This window comes from Melopsittacus undulatus, chromosome 12 (genome assembly GCF_012275295.1).
Source record: "Melopsittacus undulatus isolate bMelUnd1 chromosome 12, bMelUnd1.mat.Z, whole genome shotgun sequence".
NCBI classification, from domain to species: Eukaryota; Metazoa; Chordata; class Aves; order Psittaciformes; family Psittaculidae; genus Melopsittacus; species Melopsittacus undulatus.
This window is the reverse complement of record NC_047538.1, coordinates 11,400,729-11,418,257: the sequence shown is the minus strand read 5'-3', so window position 1 is coordinate 11,418,257 and position 17,529 is coordinate 11,400,729. Positions and strand designations below refer to the sequence as shown.

The following is a 17,529-nucleotide window of genomic DNA, read 5'->3' as shown; positions in this document are numbered from 1 at the left end:
TCTTGAGGAGAGAACTCGAAGCCCTGCGCTCTTTACTGAACAGCTAGCTGTGCGCTCGCTTCTGTCCTTGCTTTAAGCCTGGACCACAGGGAATATTTAACACTCAGGCCTTCACTCTCCAGGTAAAGGCTGATGAACGAGCTCGTCTGTACTCTCTCTTCAGCTCCTGGTGTATCTCTTGTCCTGTGATGCGTTTGTGCTGTGGCACAGCACCAGCGTTTTGTTCGCTGGTTCTGTTTGCGACACCCTGACAATCCTCTGACCAGCTAATAGGTTTGTGTTGTGGCTTTCAGGAATGATTCATTCATGTGGATTGGCAGGCTCTCTGCTCTCTAGGAACAGTGTGAGTTCACCAAAGGATATGATTTCATGAGTACCTTAGATTGGAGCCTGTACAAACAATTGGGGCCGAGATCTTAAATCATCTATAGTCAGTCTGTTTAGATGGTTTTAGGTTTTCAGAACAGTAGCCAAGATGATCCCTCCTTCAGTAGCTCTCCCTAAAGCTTCTTAGATGAGAAGATTCGTGTCCTCTGATGGCTTTTCACTTCCTTGCGGTAAACAGGGATGAAGCAATTTTTTGGGGGCCACCTTTTCTTAAAGGGAACTGAATTTTCAATGCTGTGTTTGAAAATTAATCCCATTTCAATTCCCTGTCCTGGATGGAAACAGTCAGATGGTTGTAGTGGGATTAAAATGCAGCTGACATTTAAAAATCACAACCAGAAACTCTCACTAATGGTTTTCAGTTTTGAAATTAAAAGCAATTATAACACTTGCATGAAGCACTTCTTTTTCCTCATGTTTTTCTCAGCTTGCATGACATTCCCAGGAGATTTGTTTTAGTCACTCAGCCAACATAGGATCACAGAACGGTTTGGGTAGGAAAGGACCTTAAGATCATCCAGTTCCAACCCCCTGCCATGGGCAGGGACACCTCACACTAAACCATGGCACCCAAGGCTCTGTCCAACCTGGCCTTGAACACTGCCAGGGATGGGGCATTCACCAGTTTCCATATGGTTCCTTCTAATACTTGAGTAGTGTTTGAATAGGAAGCAAATCCTCTTCCAGTTAAATGAATTTTTACACTGGTAAAGAATACGCATAACTAAGTAGACACTGCACATGTAGGATGGATTTAAGTACAGGGTTCTTGATCCAAATGCATTACTGCTTTCTAAATATTATCTACAGTGAGATAAAGCTGAATACCTTTTCTAATCATAAATAAGCTGCAGATTGTTGCTCTTTACAGAGAAATAAATGCTGATTTATCTGCATTGAGGAGCAGAATTGATTGGTTTTGCTTCTGTGTGAAATGATGTTTAGAACTTTGAGCTACAATTCAAACATCAGCACCACCGCTACTAGCAAAAAGAAATGGCTAGAAAAGGCTGGCAGCCTTCCAGTATCTGAAGGGGGCCTATAAGGATGCTGGGGAGGGACTCTTCATTAGGGACTGTAGTGATAGGACAAGGGGTGATGGGTTCAGAGTGAAACAGGGGAAGTTTATACTGGATATAAGGAAGAAATTCTTTACTGTTAGGGTGCTGAGGCACTGGAATGGGTTGGCCAGGGAAGCTGTGAATGCCCCATCCCTGGCAGTGTTCAAGGGCAGGTTGGATGAAGCCTTGGGTGCCATGGTTTAGTGTGAGGTGTCCCTGCCCATGGCAGGGGGGTTGGAACTGGATGATCTTAAGGTCCTTTCCAACCCAAACTATTCTATGATTCTATAAGGGACGAGCTGTCCCCATTAGCAAAACAGTCTGAATTCATTTAAAAGCAAGAAGTAAGCCTGTGGCACAATACTTTCCCTGTTTATTTACAAATCATTGCAAGATCATCAGCTCATCCCTTTAGCCGCTTTGTACACCAGACTCCTGGTGTTGGGTGGGCTGGGCTCATGGAGTGGTTACTCCAGCCACTCTTGGATGTGTCAGCTCCTCACCTGGAGGGATGACCACGTGTTGAGGGTAGAAATGCTTTTCCCTGTCCTATGAGACCATGAGCACACAGAAGAGCAGTGAGGCCAAGTGGGCAGACATCACCCTCCTGAGGTGTTATCTGCATGTGGGGTCCAACCACTGAGGCTCTCTAACAAAAGGCCATTGGAGCATTTGCAGAGTAAAGAACAGCTTTTTTCCCCCCATTTCTCTCTTTCATTTTTCATGTTTCTAGAACATCTGATGTTTCTAGGAAATGTTTGTGCCTTAAGGCTGTCTCACATAGTACACACTAGGCAACATACCCAACTCTACTGAAACCATGTAGATTGGCAAGTGTATGCTTGGGCTGCCTAATCAAGTCAGAGGTTCAATGGGAAAGCTGTGAGGCTTTCATATTCTATTGCCAGTTGTACAGTGCAGGAGAATGTGTCTGATAGAGAACAGCTTGTAACTGTGTATTTTAATTCCATTGAAGAGTTTATTGTTAAGTCTGCACCTAAAACCTGGGCTTAAAGCAGTTCCATCCTTAGCAGGATGTATTAGAAATCAGATAAGAATCTGACTTTATTTTAACTCTGCCTACAAATTATGCTTCAACTTATATATTTAACTAAACCTTGTAATATTCTTCCTGGTTTTATATGAGTTGGGATAGGTAGATGTAGGATAAATCTCTGCATGTAGCTTAGGCAGGTAGACTTGCATACTTAAGATTGATCCATCTTTGTCCTTCACGTGTTTTGTTCATCCTGAAGTCCTTTGTAGGGTTTGAAGCAGCACCATCTTGTACCTACTATCATAAAATCATGGAACGGTGTGACTTGGAAGGGACCTTAAAGCTCCTCCAGTTCCAACCCCTGCCACGGGCAGGGACCCCTTCCACTGCAGCAGTTGCTCCAAGCCCCTGTGTCCAACCTGGCCTTGAACACTGCCAGGGATGGGGCAGCCACAGCTTCTCTGGGCACCCTGTGCCAGCGCCTCAGCACCCTCACAGGGAACAGCTTCTGCCTAAGAGCTCAGCTCAGTCTCCCCTCGAGCAGGTTCAAGTCATTCCCCTTGGCCTATCAATTGCTTCAGGTGAATGAACTCAGGAAGGGACAAATCAGCTGCATTGCCTGGAGAGCTCCGAAAACCTGACCCTGTTCCAAACTGTTCCACTTGAGACAGGAAAGTGAACTGGGGAGTCAGGAGTAGAGGGAGCTTGCAAAGGGTCGGCCAGGTCTCTACTCCATCCACTAGCCAGTTTCTCCATGTTCTCCTCTACACACACATGAGTTTCAAGCAGCAAAGTGATCTTGCCTTCACTTCTCTGTACTCTGCCTTTGGCTTCAGTTCTGTGCTTAAGAGACCTTCTGAACCAAATATTTTGCAACCCACACTTCAAAACTCAGTGTGTAGTGTGATCAGTTTGGTTATTTGACATAGTGATGAGCACAGTTGGTGTACTCACTGCTCAATATGTTTGGGCTCTTTCTTCATGAGTATTAGCAACTATGGGATATGAACAGCCCAATTACTGAACAGGAGCTGTCATTTCAGGTGTCTCAAGTCACTGTGTTCCTGTTGTGACATCAAACATGTGCCATGTCTGAGGTGATGCATTTTCCTTTCATTCAGCACGATTTTGTCCGCCGGGACCGACCACCGCGGGTGCTCATAGACCTCATCCAAAGGACAAAAGATGCGGTGCGTGAACTGGACAACCTGCAGTACCGGAAAATGAAGAAGATCCTTTTCCAGGAGACCCGGAATGGGCCCCTGAATGAGTCTCAGGAAGAGGAGGAGGTACTTTGAGTTTGTTCTCCCGTTTGCACTGTTAGAGATAATTTCTAGGCAAGTGAGACATTCCTTAATGGGGCAGAACAAGCACAGCCTAGGAGAGGGTGTAATCCATCTTGTGTTGGAATATCACCTGGATCAGCAAAGAGACAGCATAACCTGAGTCAGTAGCCCTTTTACTCACTGTTAGCTGTACATTTAATGGCAGCTTTGAAACTCTGGATGTTTTCCATGTGGTGGCCTTTCTTCTGAAAGCTTTATGGAAGAAACTCATCTGGAGGGAGAAGGAAGTGGCTCACAGCCTGTGTGAAGGAGGGTCTGTGACAGCCTGAGCTTCCCTTGCTCGTAAGCACAGGCAAGGGCGCTTGGTTAGTATTTTTTCAGCTGCCATAACTTCACTGTAAGGTGATTGGTCTCTCAGGAGCCGAAAAACAAATCACCAGAAGAGTAAGACTTCCTTTTTTAAGTTCTTTAATGTTAAAGAAAAAGGTTAAAGACATAAAATTTAGCTTCAGTTTAAATCTTGTAATAAACAACCCACTTAATCAGTGTATGATAACTGACACTAACTGTGGCTTAGAGAAGGAAACCAGTCATTTTACAGTGTCACTTCATGCAGGCAGATTGGATAAATAAATATCTGCCTGCTTCTCCACAGACAGAATTGACAGGCAGATTGGTGCTTGTATTTCTTTTTGCTCAATATGGCCAGATAATATACAGTGAGATGTTCAAACTCAGCACATATACAAGGACTTGGTTTTGAGGTTTGTGTATGGCAGTTGTTCCTTTAAACTAGAGCCCTGGTTTAAGAAATGGGTGAGCTTGGGTTTCAGATGCAGAAGGAGAGGACTGGCACTTAGCACTGTCCTTCACTTGGAGGAGATGCCCAGAAGGAGTAAGAACAGCAGCCACTGTGATTAAAGCTACGAAGTGCTTCTGTTCTAACCCTCCAGATAGCCAACTTCTAAACCTCAAGCTGAGTTGTGAGATGGGAGGATAGGCAGACTTCTGCACTGAAACCTTCAAGCTTTCTCTACCCATGTGTAAAAAGCTGGGGGGGGGGGGGGTGACAGCGTATGAAAGCACAAGGGAATGGCTTTCCCACTTGGCTGTTGATCTGAGCTCAACAGTGAAATGGGATACATGTGGTAGCAGTTGACTTCAAGATGTATTTTCTTCTGTTCTTCCTGTCCCTGCTCCTCAAGTAAGGGGGAGATTATTGTATATCCAGAAATTAACACTAATGAAGCTCACCCTACTCTGCATGTGCACAGCATGCTCTGCACTGTGTTTTGCCACCGAGCTTGTGTACCATGAAAGGAAGTTGTATTGCTCATGTTTATCACTAACTTGGCAGTGAAAATGAAACATAGCACGTGCTTCAGTTACTACTTACTGGGTTAACAGAAGCTGCTGAGCTGCAAATGTGATGAAACAGTGCCTTTTTCTACTCCAGGCTTTCTAAGGTGGGAAAGGAGCATTACAAATCTGTAACACTTAAAATATTACTAATGCTTTCCTCAGAGCTCTGGCAAGAAACTTAAGGTCATTTGGAAAGGATTCAAGTCAGGAAGCCAGTGTTAAGGTTGGACATGCGATCTCATCCCTGTCCTTTGTGCATATACACTCATCAATTACAGAGCCATATCCTCGTCTTGGATGCTTGGTTATTTCTTCTGCAGCTTCCTATCAGCATCCTGGAAATACTTTAGTTCTCATGTGGCCACGTTCTCTCTAGAACAGTGCTCTTGGATTTGAAGTACTGTCACACTGATGATCTGCTGATTGCTTCAAAAATAATCACACAATCAAATTCAGATCTGGCACTTTGAGCTTTCTGTCAGTGCCCAACAAAATGAGTTCCCTCTGAAGTGATTTGTAATGTGATTCTCCCCAGGCTCATTCTGGAGGCCAGGACAGTCTGGGTGCAGTGGCAGGCCATTCATTTTAGTGAATTGGAGCTGTTTTGGGCCTGAAGGATGCTGAAGGATGGTTGGACTTCTTGGTCCTCACTGTGAATTCCTTGCAAGCCTCTTCAGTGCCACTAGTTATTCACAGAACTCCATAAATTCTCCTGAATCAGGCCAGATTAAGCGCATACTCTGGGATTACTGTGCTTGTATGAGTATGCAACAAGAAGAGAAGCTGCTAACATCTGATGTTTGTCTGTAGAATCAAAGCTATATATATATTTACAGCAGTTTCAATGCAGGCTCTTCTGAGTCAGCTGCTTAAAGGTGGATGAAGAATTTATCTTGGCTGAAAATACAAGGCTAAAGGGGTGTTTAGCAAGACAAAATGTAATTGCTGACTGCTTGGGACATGGAGGTTAAAACCTCTATGCCTGTTAAGCATCACGTGCTATTTATTAAATAAGAAACCAAATGGATTCATTGTCTCACGTGTTTTCTGATGCACAAGATGTGTTGTAGCTTATCCTGACTTAGAATATTGTTTTAATACAGACTTAAATCACTCCTTTCAATTATGAGACTCCTTCCACCAGCCATCCAGTATTCCTGGATCTCTCCTCTTCAAGCCAAAAGCCATGCCCAGACTTACTAATACATAGAAAAAACTGGCTTGAAGCCTGATGCAGTAAGATTACAGGGGAAAAGGCAAAACCTCACTGCCCCACATGGAGTGTTTCATAACTGGGAAATGTAGTTGCCAAAATAATGAGCAAAGAACTTGTAACTCTGCAGAGTCACCTGTAAAAGAAGCTCTGGGCATTGAAGGCATGTGCTGGGCAGGTGGTCTCCTGCAGTGTTTGTAACTGATGCCCCTTGTTTCATAGGACAGTGAGCATGGATCAAACCTGAGTAGGAAGATGGACAGTCTGGGCAGCAACCATTCCATCCCAAGTATGTCTGTGAGCACAGGCAGTCAGAGCAGCAGTGTGAGCAGCATGCAGGAGGTCCTGGATGAGAGCAACCCTGAACTGGTCATGATGCATAGTGATGAGAGCACAATTAATTCCGCTTCCTCCGTTGTTCATAAGAAGGTATGTTCTATAGTGCTCTCTGTAGCTTCCTGCAGTCCCTGCTATTGCTTGTGTTGGCTCGCCTGCATAGGGCCCAAGCATCAGTGTGTTGTGGTCTTGTGCTGAGCCATCTGCTGGGAGCAGGAGCTGGTATTGGGCTTGCCAGAATCAAGTTCTGTGGTTGTTTTTTTTCCTGTTTAAAAGCTAATCTGCATTTAAATAACCTCTGAAAGTAAACCAGAGGTCACTAATGAAAGGTAGTGCTCTCAGTGTCTAGGCAGGGGTCACACAGACTTACTGCATGCCTCCTTACCCGGCCCTGCATGTGCACTACTTCACCTCTGCTTGTAACAACAGTCCTTGTTTCCTTGTGAATGATGGTACTGTATTATGTAGTATGGTGACAAGTGGTCGTAGCAGCAAACTGTTTACCAGTCACAATGTATGATTAAAATCTCCTTGCACTTGGATTCCCCTCATGAGAAGTGGAAGTGTGCAGAGCTTTGGACCCTTCCCACAAGGTATGTTTTGGTCAAGTTCCACACAGTGCCTTTCTGCTCGTTTGCTGCATGTTGTGATCTGTTGCCTTTCACTTCCTTAGTGCTAGATAGCAATCTGAAGTTGTCTGGTTGTAAGCTGGCACCTAATCTAAGGTCATTGGACTAAAATAGCTTTGGCTTGGCCTTAGTGGTGTCATTTGCTAGCAGGCAGTAAAATGTAAGTTGTGTGATTGCATATGCAAAGAGCTTCAGAGTGTACATGTGCTTTTTTGCCAGAGGAATTGAAACATTCCAGCAGCAGGAAAAGTAGGAATTTCTCATTTGTAAGGTTACACTAAAGCCTGGCTCTAACTAACAAAATATTTGGAAGCAATTTTCCCTCCTGAAACAGTGTTTGTGTCATTGAATATTGAAATGCTTATAGAAGGGCTTACCTTTTTTACCAAAAGCTTCCGTTTCATATTTAAAGATCCGGGCAGATCAGCTGCATAGTTCTCAGGGCTTTCCATCTTTCTGAAATACATTTGTAATAGCATTTTCAGAGAAGACTTTATTTCCACCTTTCTGAAGAAAACAGTGTGAAGCCTAAACTGCCAGCCCATCACCATCCTTAAATGAAGAGCAGTGCAAGTGATTTGATGTTCTGGGTGATGGTAGCTGGAGCTCCTTCGCATTCTGTGTAGGCTTCAGAAACCCACAGTAACTTCGATTTTACGTTGTTAAGTAGTCAAATGCATTAAAATAGAAGCTTGAGGGACTGATTTACACTGGAGTCATACACTGTGCTGTTACTGAGTGCTTGGTGTAGCACTGATCAGTGTCATGACAGCTGATGAAAACAAAATGTGAGCCACTCCCATCAGACAGAAATGGTATTAGGGAAAGAATTGATGTTCCTGCTTTGTTTAAGGATGGTCTTTTGTTCCATAGTGCTTGTATGACACTTCTAAAGTACAAATACCGGGAGATTTCTGAGGCTACAAACTCAGGCCTCTTTGTCTTCTGTGTAACTGCTGTTCTCTGGAGATTAAGACGTTCAGTTGAGGAGAATGCATCAACATGTCACCACATGGAAGCTTTTGTCAGCGGGTGTAAAAAAACAGGCTCTCCTGCACACGCCACACTGAAGTATTGTAAAAGAAATCACCTGTAGAACTCTTAACACAGCTTTCTTAGGGTAATTTTGGGAGCAGAAACCCCAGTTCTGCACTGATGGCCTTTATAAAACAGTTAACAACAGGCTGTGATTACCAGCTCCTGTAGTGGAGCAGGTACCTTCTCAATCGGCTAATGTTACCTTCCAGTGCATGGATGTGTAAGGCGAATTTGGACTATGAGTAGCGTGACGTATTCCAGTCTGTAAATGTCTTGTTTTAATTTAGTATGCGCTTTTTGTGTTTTATTTATTCTCTGTTACTTTGGAGAATGCTATTTTAAATGGAAAATTGCTTTGTGTAGATATTAACACACATGAAAAGCCTAAAATCAGAGCAGGACACTTGAGGGGATTTAAATACACATACATCCCACTCTGGTTTTAAGGTGAAGTTTCTTATTCTGAAGACATTTCAGTTTGTGCTTGCTTTAACTGTGGTGAAGCTGCTCCACACAACTGGGTTTTGTTCTAGCAGGTGAGGAGTAGGGAGATCAGTAGCACTCTGGAGCCTAATCTCAAACCAGATGGAAAGAACCTGAGGTTCAGGTTTAAGTTAAGCTTTTGATTTGTATTTAATCAGCCTTTAAAGGCTAAAAGGAAAACACTGATGCACATACTTAGTCAACTGCTTGTATTATGTGGGTGTATTGGTGATGATGCTTTGATTTTTGCCTGATGGAGAATAGCATTTGTGATAAATCCTCCATGAAAAGCAGGTACAGCCTCACCCCTCCCACAACACAAAGGCTTTGGGGCAGCAGTAAGGCTCTGTGTTTCTAAACTTGTACTTAGAATAAAGGTGATGCCCAACTATCAGCACAGTAGAACTTGTAGATTGGAAGAAAAATCACTGGAGAGAAAGAAAGTACTCATAAGGCATAAGTGAATGCGCAGCTTTTTGTATAACCTAGCTTATAGCTATGTCCTAAACTCCTGGGAGGAAAAAAGTGCTATAATGTCTGTTGCTGTGGCATAAAGCCTGCATCTTCCCTTTCTGCAATCCCTGTCCATCCTCAGAATGTTTCTTCAGGAGGATGCCTTAATCACCAGCAAGTTCTTTGCAGGAAATTCAGGTGCCCAGCTTGGATGAGCTGTCCTCCTGTCCTGCTCAGAGCTTCTCTTTGCCCCTTTGCAGGTTTCAGATTGGTGACCTCCTCCATGTAAGTCCCAATATGACCAGTGTAAGAGCTCTGGTTTTCTGACATTTGTCTTCTGAAGGCAGTTAACCATGCTCCTCCATCCAGGGATCATCTTCCCTATGGATAGATGTTCTCATGTCCATCTCCTGTTGAGAGCTGAGTCAGCTGTTCAGCTACACAGGTTGAGAACTGCAGAGTAGATTGAAGAGTAGATGACAGCTGTAATGCAAACTCAATTGTATCAGAGAGCAAAAAAACCAAAGACAAAACAGGGCAGGGACTTAACCTCCAAATACACTGTGCTTCAGACACATAACCCAGCTTTAAAAACTAGATAGGTATCAGTTAATTCACCTTAAAGTGAGGATGAAGATTTTGGCTCCCTAAGAGTATAGGCATCAGTTGATGCATCACAGGTAGTTTGCCATCTGCTTTGTTCCACTGGTGGTACATGTTAGTGGGTGTACAGGTGGCTTCCCAGAACTCCTGTTTTGTTGTCCTAAATGACTATGCCAAGTGGTAAGATTGAGAATGCTCCCCCATTGTGTCCTTTTATTTCCATAAAACTTTATACTAGTAAAAAGGTTGTTCTCCTTTACTCTAAACAGAAAGCCACTGTGGTATGGCTTTGTTCAGCTGCAATGCAGACTTGTTGGAGCAACTTCAACCTTAAAATGATCACTACTTAAGAGGATGAAATTTGGGCAATAAAAATATCGGGGAATCATAGAGTAGTTAGAGTGGGAAAGGATCTTAAAATCATCCAATTCCAGCCCCCTGCCATGGGCAAGGACACCACACTAAACCATGGCACCCTCTGTCCTACCTGGCCTTGAACACTGCCAGGGATGGAGCATTCACAACCTCCCTGGGCAACCCATTCCAGTGCCTCAGCACCCTAACAGTAAAGAATTTCTTCCTTATATCCAGTCTAAACCTCTGCTGTTTAAGTTTCAACCCATTACCCCTTGTCCTGTCACTACAGTCCCTAATGAATAGTCCCTCCCCAGCATCCCTGTAGGCTGCCTTCAGATACTGGAAGGCTGCTCTGAGGTCTCCATGCAGCCTTCTCTTCTCCAGGCTGAACAGCCCCAACTTTCTCAGCCTGTCTCCATACAGGAGGTGCTCCAGCCCCTGATCATCCTCGTGGCCTCCTCTGGACTTGTTCTAACAGTTCCATGTCCTTTTTATGTTGAGGACACCAGAACTGCACACAATGCTCCAGGTGAGGTCTCACAAGAGCAGAGTAGAGGGGCAGGATCAGCATCTTCAACCTGCTGGTCACGCTCCTTTTGATGTCAGGGAATCCTCTGCTTAAAATCTAGTTTAGAACAAAAAGATGCAAAGAGGATTTTCATAGAATGGTTTGGGTTGCAACGGACCTTAAGATCATCCAGTTCCCACCCCCTGCCATGGGCAGGGACACCTCACACTAAACCATGGCACCCAAGGCTCTGTCCAACCTGGCCCTGAACACTGCCAGGGATTATGGTTGATCATCACAAGCTCTTGGTCAATGTCTGTCATGCAGATATCCTTCTGTAATAGCTGTTGGATGCTGAGTGCCTTTCCAAACCCACTGCATTAACCTGCACGTGTCACCTATCCCTGCTGTAGTTCATGTGCAGCACTTGCACTGAGTTGGAGGGGACTCTAGCACAGCAGCTCTGCACAAGTCACAGCTGAGGCAAAGCTGAGGGTGTTTTCCTCCATACCAACGCTTGTGATTCATACGTGCAAAAGATGTTGTTTTTATGAGATGTAAAGTTGATTTAGGTAATGACGTGGTGAGTTTTGGCTCACGTGTGCCAGCAGTGATGATCCTTCACGGACCTTCTGGAATGATGTCAGGCAGGTTGGTGACTCCCAATACTTAGACCTCTCTGTAGATGATCCAGGCATTTAGTGCCATGTGTTAAAGTGAGCAATAGCACGTTGTTGTATCCCTTGCTATTTAAATCCTTAGAAGGAAGGGATTTGCTGCAATTCCATTGAAGTCCTTACTAGGGCTCAGAAATTGCCTTTCCTGTTTGTCTAGGAGACTGGCAACCCTTTCCTGTTGGGGACTCCTCTTGTGTAAACAGTGTCTGTGATGGTTTTTCTTTGGTGTGCATAGCAGAAACTGCAGTGTGCAAATGAATGTTGTCTTTGAGGTGGAAGTTGATGGTTTAGCTTCGGGATAGTGCAGTGTGGTCTGAGCTTGAGGTCGAGGTCTCTAAATGATGGGAGATGATGGGACTCCTTCCTCTGCTTTGTTAACTTGATGCAAGGAGTCACTGCAGCCGTATGACACTGTAATGTACTGGAAAAAATGTAAATCTCAAATGCAGTTTATAGATCTGTCTGCCTGGCTTTGCTGTGATGAAAGAGCCAAAATCCTCATTGATTTTCCCATAGGAAAACAAGCAACTCCTATCTACCTACTGGGATGTTTTCTGGTTGCTTCCATAGCTTGCTTGTTGCAGTTGTCCTCTGAGCAGGTACTGTATTCACCTAGGAGGTTTGTTGAAGCAATGTGTTTGTGTGGGGTGGTTTCCCCACTAAAATTCCTTGGAACAAGCTGCATCTTGCTCTGAAAACAAACCCCCAAATTCCCTGCTCAGTGTAATTATTGAGTGTTATCAAGAAGAAGTCTGGTGAGAATACCTTGAACCTAGAATGAAAGTGCTGTTGGCAGCATGCTATTAGCATTGCTCTTACAAATGCACAGCGGTGGTGCTGAGCAGATCTTCCTCAAGTGCTGTGCTAAGGGCAGGACCTGGTGAAGCCTTTTTTTCACTGAGGAGGATGGAAAGATGTGGGGTAGAACTGGCACAGGAATCCAGGGAGGAAACTCCAGCTTCTTATTCTGTAGACTCCTGTTGGGGCAAGACTCGTGGGTTTGAGCATCTTCCATGTGCCTTGGAAGATGCTCCAACAGTGCACCAGCAGTAGCCATTTCAATATCTAGGTGGCAGCTTTTATATCCAGCTTTTAGATATCCAGGGATTAACTGCCCCAGGGAACAGGTTTTAGTTATTTGTTTATTTTAGCTTCTTAATCCACATAGGGACACATGGTGGGGGGGGTTAACTGGTTTTGAGTGACTTGCTCTTTAGCATCACTTCAGGAACTGGAAGCTCCCCCAGGGCTCTCATCAGTGCCTAAAGGGATCTGTGAGAAACCTGAAGAGGGGCTTGGGACAAGGGCCTGTAGGGACAGGCCAAGGGGAATGGCTTGAACCTGCCAGAACAGGGGAGACTGAGCTGAGCTCTTAGGCAGAAGCTGTTCCCTGTGAGGGTGCTGAGGCGCTGGCACAGGGTGCCCAGAGAAGCTGTGGCTGCCCCATCCCTGGCAGTGTTCAAGGCCAGGTTGGACACAGGGGCTTGGAGCAGCTGCTCCAGTGGAAGGGGTCCCTGCCTGTGGCAGGGGTTGGAGCTGGAGGAGCTTAAGGTCCCTTCAACACAAACCAAGCTGGGATTCTTTGTGTGTATCCAAGTGAGAAGCAGCTGGAAATTGAGAATGGTACAGAGGGGAAGCAGGGGCCTGTAGAGTGGGAAAGGAGCATCAGTGTGACAGCAGTGTCATGGTAGGGATGCTCCTCCATATCAGCTGGTTCCTCACCATAGCGATTTCTGACCTTGCTGGTGTCTGCCCTGGCATGGCAGAGTGGCAGAGCTGCTTCTGCTCACCAGCAAGCCCTCAGTGCAGAAAGGCCACGAGGGTTGGTGACTCTGCCTTCAGACATAGGCACTTGCAGCCTTGCTTGTGCACCTCTGACAGCTGGAATCTTGATTTCATTCAGGGAGGATCTGGTTTTTGTCATGTTGGTTTAGGAGCTTGAGGATGGGAGTCATGCAGCTGCCTGTGGCAGATGTGCCACCACTGGGTACCATTGCTGCTGCCCCATGGAGCCCACGCTGCTGGGCCGGCTGCGGGTGTCCAAAGGCTGCTGCATCCTCAGGGTGTAACCTGTGGATGCGCTGACTTTTGGCAGTCACCGTTTGAACCAGGAAGCTGGTGGTGGTGTTTCTCAGTGCCCTTTGTGGTCGGGGTCTCTCCTTTCTGTGCCTGATGAGAGCTTTGTTCCATTGCAGAGCTGGTTTGGCAGATGCAGAGCTGCTCCTCGCGCTGCTGTGCAGTGAGCAGGAGGCAGGTTGTACCGGGAACCATTCCTGCTAAAACCTGGGAGCTGTTGCTTTAAAAGGGGGGAAAAGAATTAAATCCTTTGTGGGCTGTGGAGAGAAAGTGCTAGAACTGTGCAGGATCATGACTGGAAAGCAGGATCCCTGAGTGGTCACGGAGGCTTTCCTGGTGCTCTCCAGCCTGCCCATGCTTTTAGGCAGAATGCTCGTCCTCCACGGCAGATAGCAAACGAGAGACAAAGAAACCCTATTGAGGACGAAGCACTCGGCAAAGGGAATGAGGCAGAATGTTGCTCTGGTGTTAAAAGGGAACAGCACCTTCTTTGCTAGACATGGGAATCACGTTTGTGCTGGGATCGCTCGGTTGCAGTGCTTGAACCCGACCTCTCCGAGGAGTCCGACCGCTCTGCATCGCTTCCCGCGGCTCCATCCTTTGGGGCTCTGCACCTATGTAACCCTGGAGGGTTAGAGCAGAGCCAGAGCCCCACGGCAGCCCCAGCGAGGGACTCGGAAGCCTCCGGATCAGCTGACGTGCCGAGCCTGCAATGTGTTGCTTATTCATTTCGTACGGTGGGAGCTGCCGGGGCTAGCAGAGAGCTGAACTATGCCTCTCCAACCGCCGCGCTTGTGCAGACAGAGGGGTGAGAGCGAGGCAGCCGCCGCGGGAAGAGCACAGCCGGACTTTCTCCTTGTTTTTATCCATTTCTGCAGGATCATGTATTTATAAGGGATGAGGTGGGCCACAGGGATCGCAGGCCTGAGGTGCGGCCTACCCAGTCAGTGCAGAATCAGGCCCTCCACTACCGGAACCGAGAGCGCTTTGCCACAATCAAATCAGCATCTTTGGTAAGCAGCCACCGCACCCCTCATCCCCTCTCCCGCTGCAAACGGGTCAGCGGCTCCCTGGCTTTCCTCTCCTAATATGTGCTCTTTCCCTGTTGTTGGCATAGCAACGAGATATTGCACTGAAAGATGCTTTAGCTCTGTGTGTGTGAGATGTAAAATGTGATCTCTGTCTCATTTCTCTGTGTTCCCAATACGCGTGAGAGAAGCCACCTTCCAGGGTGAAGTTGATATCCCCCCACCCTCCACACCCCTTCCCACTTATCCCTTTCTGTTCATGTGTTTATCTGCATGTGCATAAAGTGTGTCTCTGTGCTCGTGTGGAATCTGCTTCAGTGCCGTGGGGATGCAGATGCCGGTGGGGTTTGAAACAATGAGCTTGCTGCTGCTGCTGCCGCCTGGGTTTTCATTCATTCATTTCTTTCCAGCAGCTCTGGCTGCATTTTTGAGCCGGATCCCTGGGTTGGGATAAGGGAGCGGGGCTGTGGGCTTACAAAGAGGGAGGAGGGGGATGGGGTGAATCCATCAGGATTTGTACTATTGCAAATGTGATTGCTGTGGATGCCTTTGTAGTAGGCAAAGGGGTGTGTGCCGGAAGAGTTAGTTGCCGTGCCGCCTCCCCCTCGGCACGGGCTGCAGTGGGCAGCAGCCCTTCGGCAGGGAAAGGGGTGGAAAATGGCTTTTAAAGCAAAAGGAGATGTCAGGGTCGATACTGGAGGGTGCTGGGATTAGAGGTCAGATGGACGGGGAGCGGCAGAAAGTACCCACGGCTCGGCCATGGCACTTGCTCAGTGCTATGACATCATCCCAGACCAACCCCGAAACTCCACCAGCAAGCCCTCCCCTTCTTGTCTCTCCCTGCCTCGGCGCTGGGGTGTTTCCTCCTCTACCACCATTTCTCCAGCCCCCAAAGCGCTCCCCGTTCCTCCATGCACCAGGCACGGTGTGTGCAGGGCTGTGAGCGGAGGGGAAGAGGCAGCAGCAGTGCCAGGAGCCCAGGTTTTCCCTGGCTGGTTTTGCTGCCGATGCTGTGGCATTCAGGGGTCTGGGCAGAGGCTTCCATTCGAGTCCCATCTCTTATTGCAGGTGTACTCTGGGTAGCTGTGCCCTGAGTGCTCCTCGAGCTGCTGTCCTCTGCTCCCCCTTCCCTCCCCACGTTCAGGAGTGACCTAGAAACGTGTGCATTAGAGGGCTTGGTGCAGCAGACCTGACACAGGCAGGATCCCTGGGCTCCTGGAGACCCTCTGCCTTGTGTGTGTGTGTGTGTGTGTGTGCATGCACCCAGTGCAGTGCCCACACTGCTGCCTGCACTGAGCAAAGAAGTGTCAGATCCAGTGAGGTTGGCTGGAGGGAAGAAATGATGAATGACTCAAGTGTTGTACTCCAAACAGATATACAATGGGATTGATGAGTAGATCTGTGCCTTGAATGTATTCATGTTCTCTTATTCCATGTGGAAAGCTGCTGCACCTTCTTCCCTGCCTTCAGCAGCAGAGTCCATAGCTCCTGTTTTCCTTGAACATGTCTGCTTGGGTGGCTTGAAGGTGTTGCATGGCAAAGGGCCCCAGGGAGCTGATGGGAGGTGTTGCTATGAAGGTACAGACTGTGAGGTCTTCCCACACCTCTGAGCTCTGGGGAAGGCAGCTGATGTCCCAAGGTCACTCCTGAATCCCATGGCAGCCTCCTGTGGGGCTGGGATTTAATTCCCTACACATTTGGGTTTGCTAAATCTCTCTGCTTTGGTGACCCAGTACTGCTAAAGAGAACACTGATACAGGGTGGGGGGAGATGGTTGGCTTCTTGGAGAAGTTCTCTTCTTTTGGGGTTCTATGGAACAGGCTCTGATACGGAGCATGGCTGGGATCGGGCTTAGGGTGAGCAGTAGCTTTGGGGGGAGAGGGGAATCCCAGCCCTTAGCTCACTGTGTCAGCCAGCAGGCCTTTGGAGAAGCACGTGGGGGTATGTGTCATGTCAAAGCTCTGTTGTCCTCAGCCTGTGCTCACACATCCTCTTCCCAGGCAAGTTCCGAAGCACCACCTTGGTGTGCTCCAGGAGGTGTTGCCACATCCGTAGGCTCTGAGGTTATGTGCTGGGGGAGAAGTTTTCCCTGTGTTTAGAACAGAAATGTTCCATTTGATTTCAGTGAACCTTGTGATGGGCTTCCCTTTAATAACCTTTCATTCCCACTTCCTTGTGGTCCAAAATGGCAATCTAGGGAGGGAAGCTGACTGGAAACCTATTGCCCAGTAGATGGAACACCACCAGGGTCCGTGCTGGGATTGAGTGCTGGTGGGGCTGGCTCACACTTTACCACCATGCATTCAGTACTGGGTGATGCTCGTGGGCTTCTCCCATGCCTTCCCCCTTAGCACCCATGGGGAGGGTAAGGGCAGCCATGATACAGGGACCAAAATGTGTCTGGAATTTATAGGTGAGACCAGAAATTCTGGCTTTATTTATCTCTCTGTGATAATTTACTCTTTCAACAGCATCTTGAAAAGAGTAATCCCATAGGAATGTGAGCTCCAGAGCCCACAGTGTTCAAAGCTGAGCAAACCTGCATGTCCTAATGTTCCTAGTGTTGTTGCTGCTGACCACCAGTTGGTTGCTCAGCGGCAGGGTGCTACTTCCTGGCCACAGACAGGGTATGCAGTTGAGAGCATCAAGGGATTTGTGTTGCGGAGAATGAAAGTGGGAGTTCTGGCCCCAAATTCAATAGTATGGAATAATACTTGGGTGGAAAAGCTTGCGTTTGTGGGCTTGGCTGAACACCAGCCCTCAGCATGAGAGCAGGGCAAAGCACTGAGGTTAGGGGCCAGGGCTGTGTGTGATGCTGTTCCTACTGGTGGAGTCCAGAGTCTTGGGCCCTTAACTCCTTGTTATTCCCCCTTAGGTCAGGATGCTGCAGAGGGGGGAGAGGTTGCATTGCTGGGAGGATGCTCTCAGCTCTGAAGCTGAGTCTCTTTCCCAAACCAAGCCTGAGTAGTTCCAGTGAGTGCAGGGATCACAGGAGAGCTCCCATCAGAAGCTCTACACTCCATATGTCCCAGTGA

At 47.1% G+C, this 17,529-nt stretch overlaps 1 protein-coding gene across 2 annotated transcripts in view; it reads left to right on the top strand.

The window, feature by feature from the left end:
* The window catches only part of TAOK3 (TAO kinase 3), an 87,168-nt gene that overhangs the window by 57,736 nt on the left and 11,903 nt on the right, over positions 1–17,529 (top strand). Inside the window, exons 12-14 of one of the 2 annotated variants that reach the window (XM_031047842.2) lie at positions 3,567–3,734; positions 6,529–6,735; positions 14,345–14,479. In XM_031047842.2, the coding sequence (XP_030903702.2) occupies positions 3,567–3,734; positions 6,529–6,735; positions 14,345–14,479 (510 nt within the window). The remainder of the gene's footprint in view (positions 1–3,566; positions 3,735–6,528; positions 6,736–14,344; positions 14,480–17,529) is intronic. The other variant, XM_031047843.2, reaches the window with a different exon arrangement.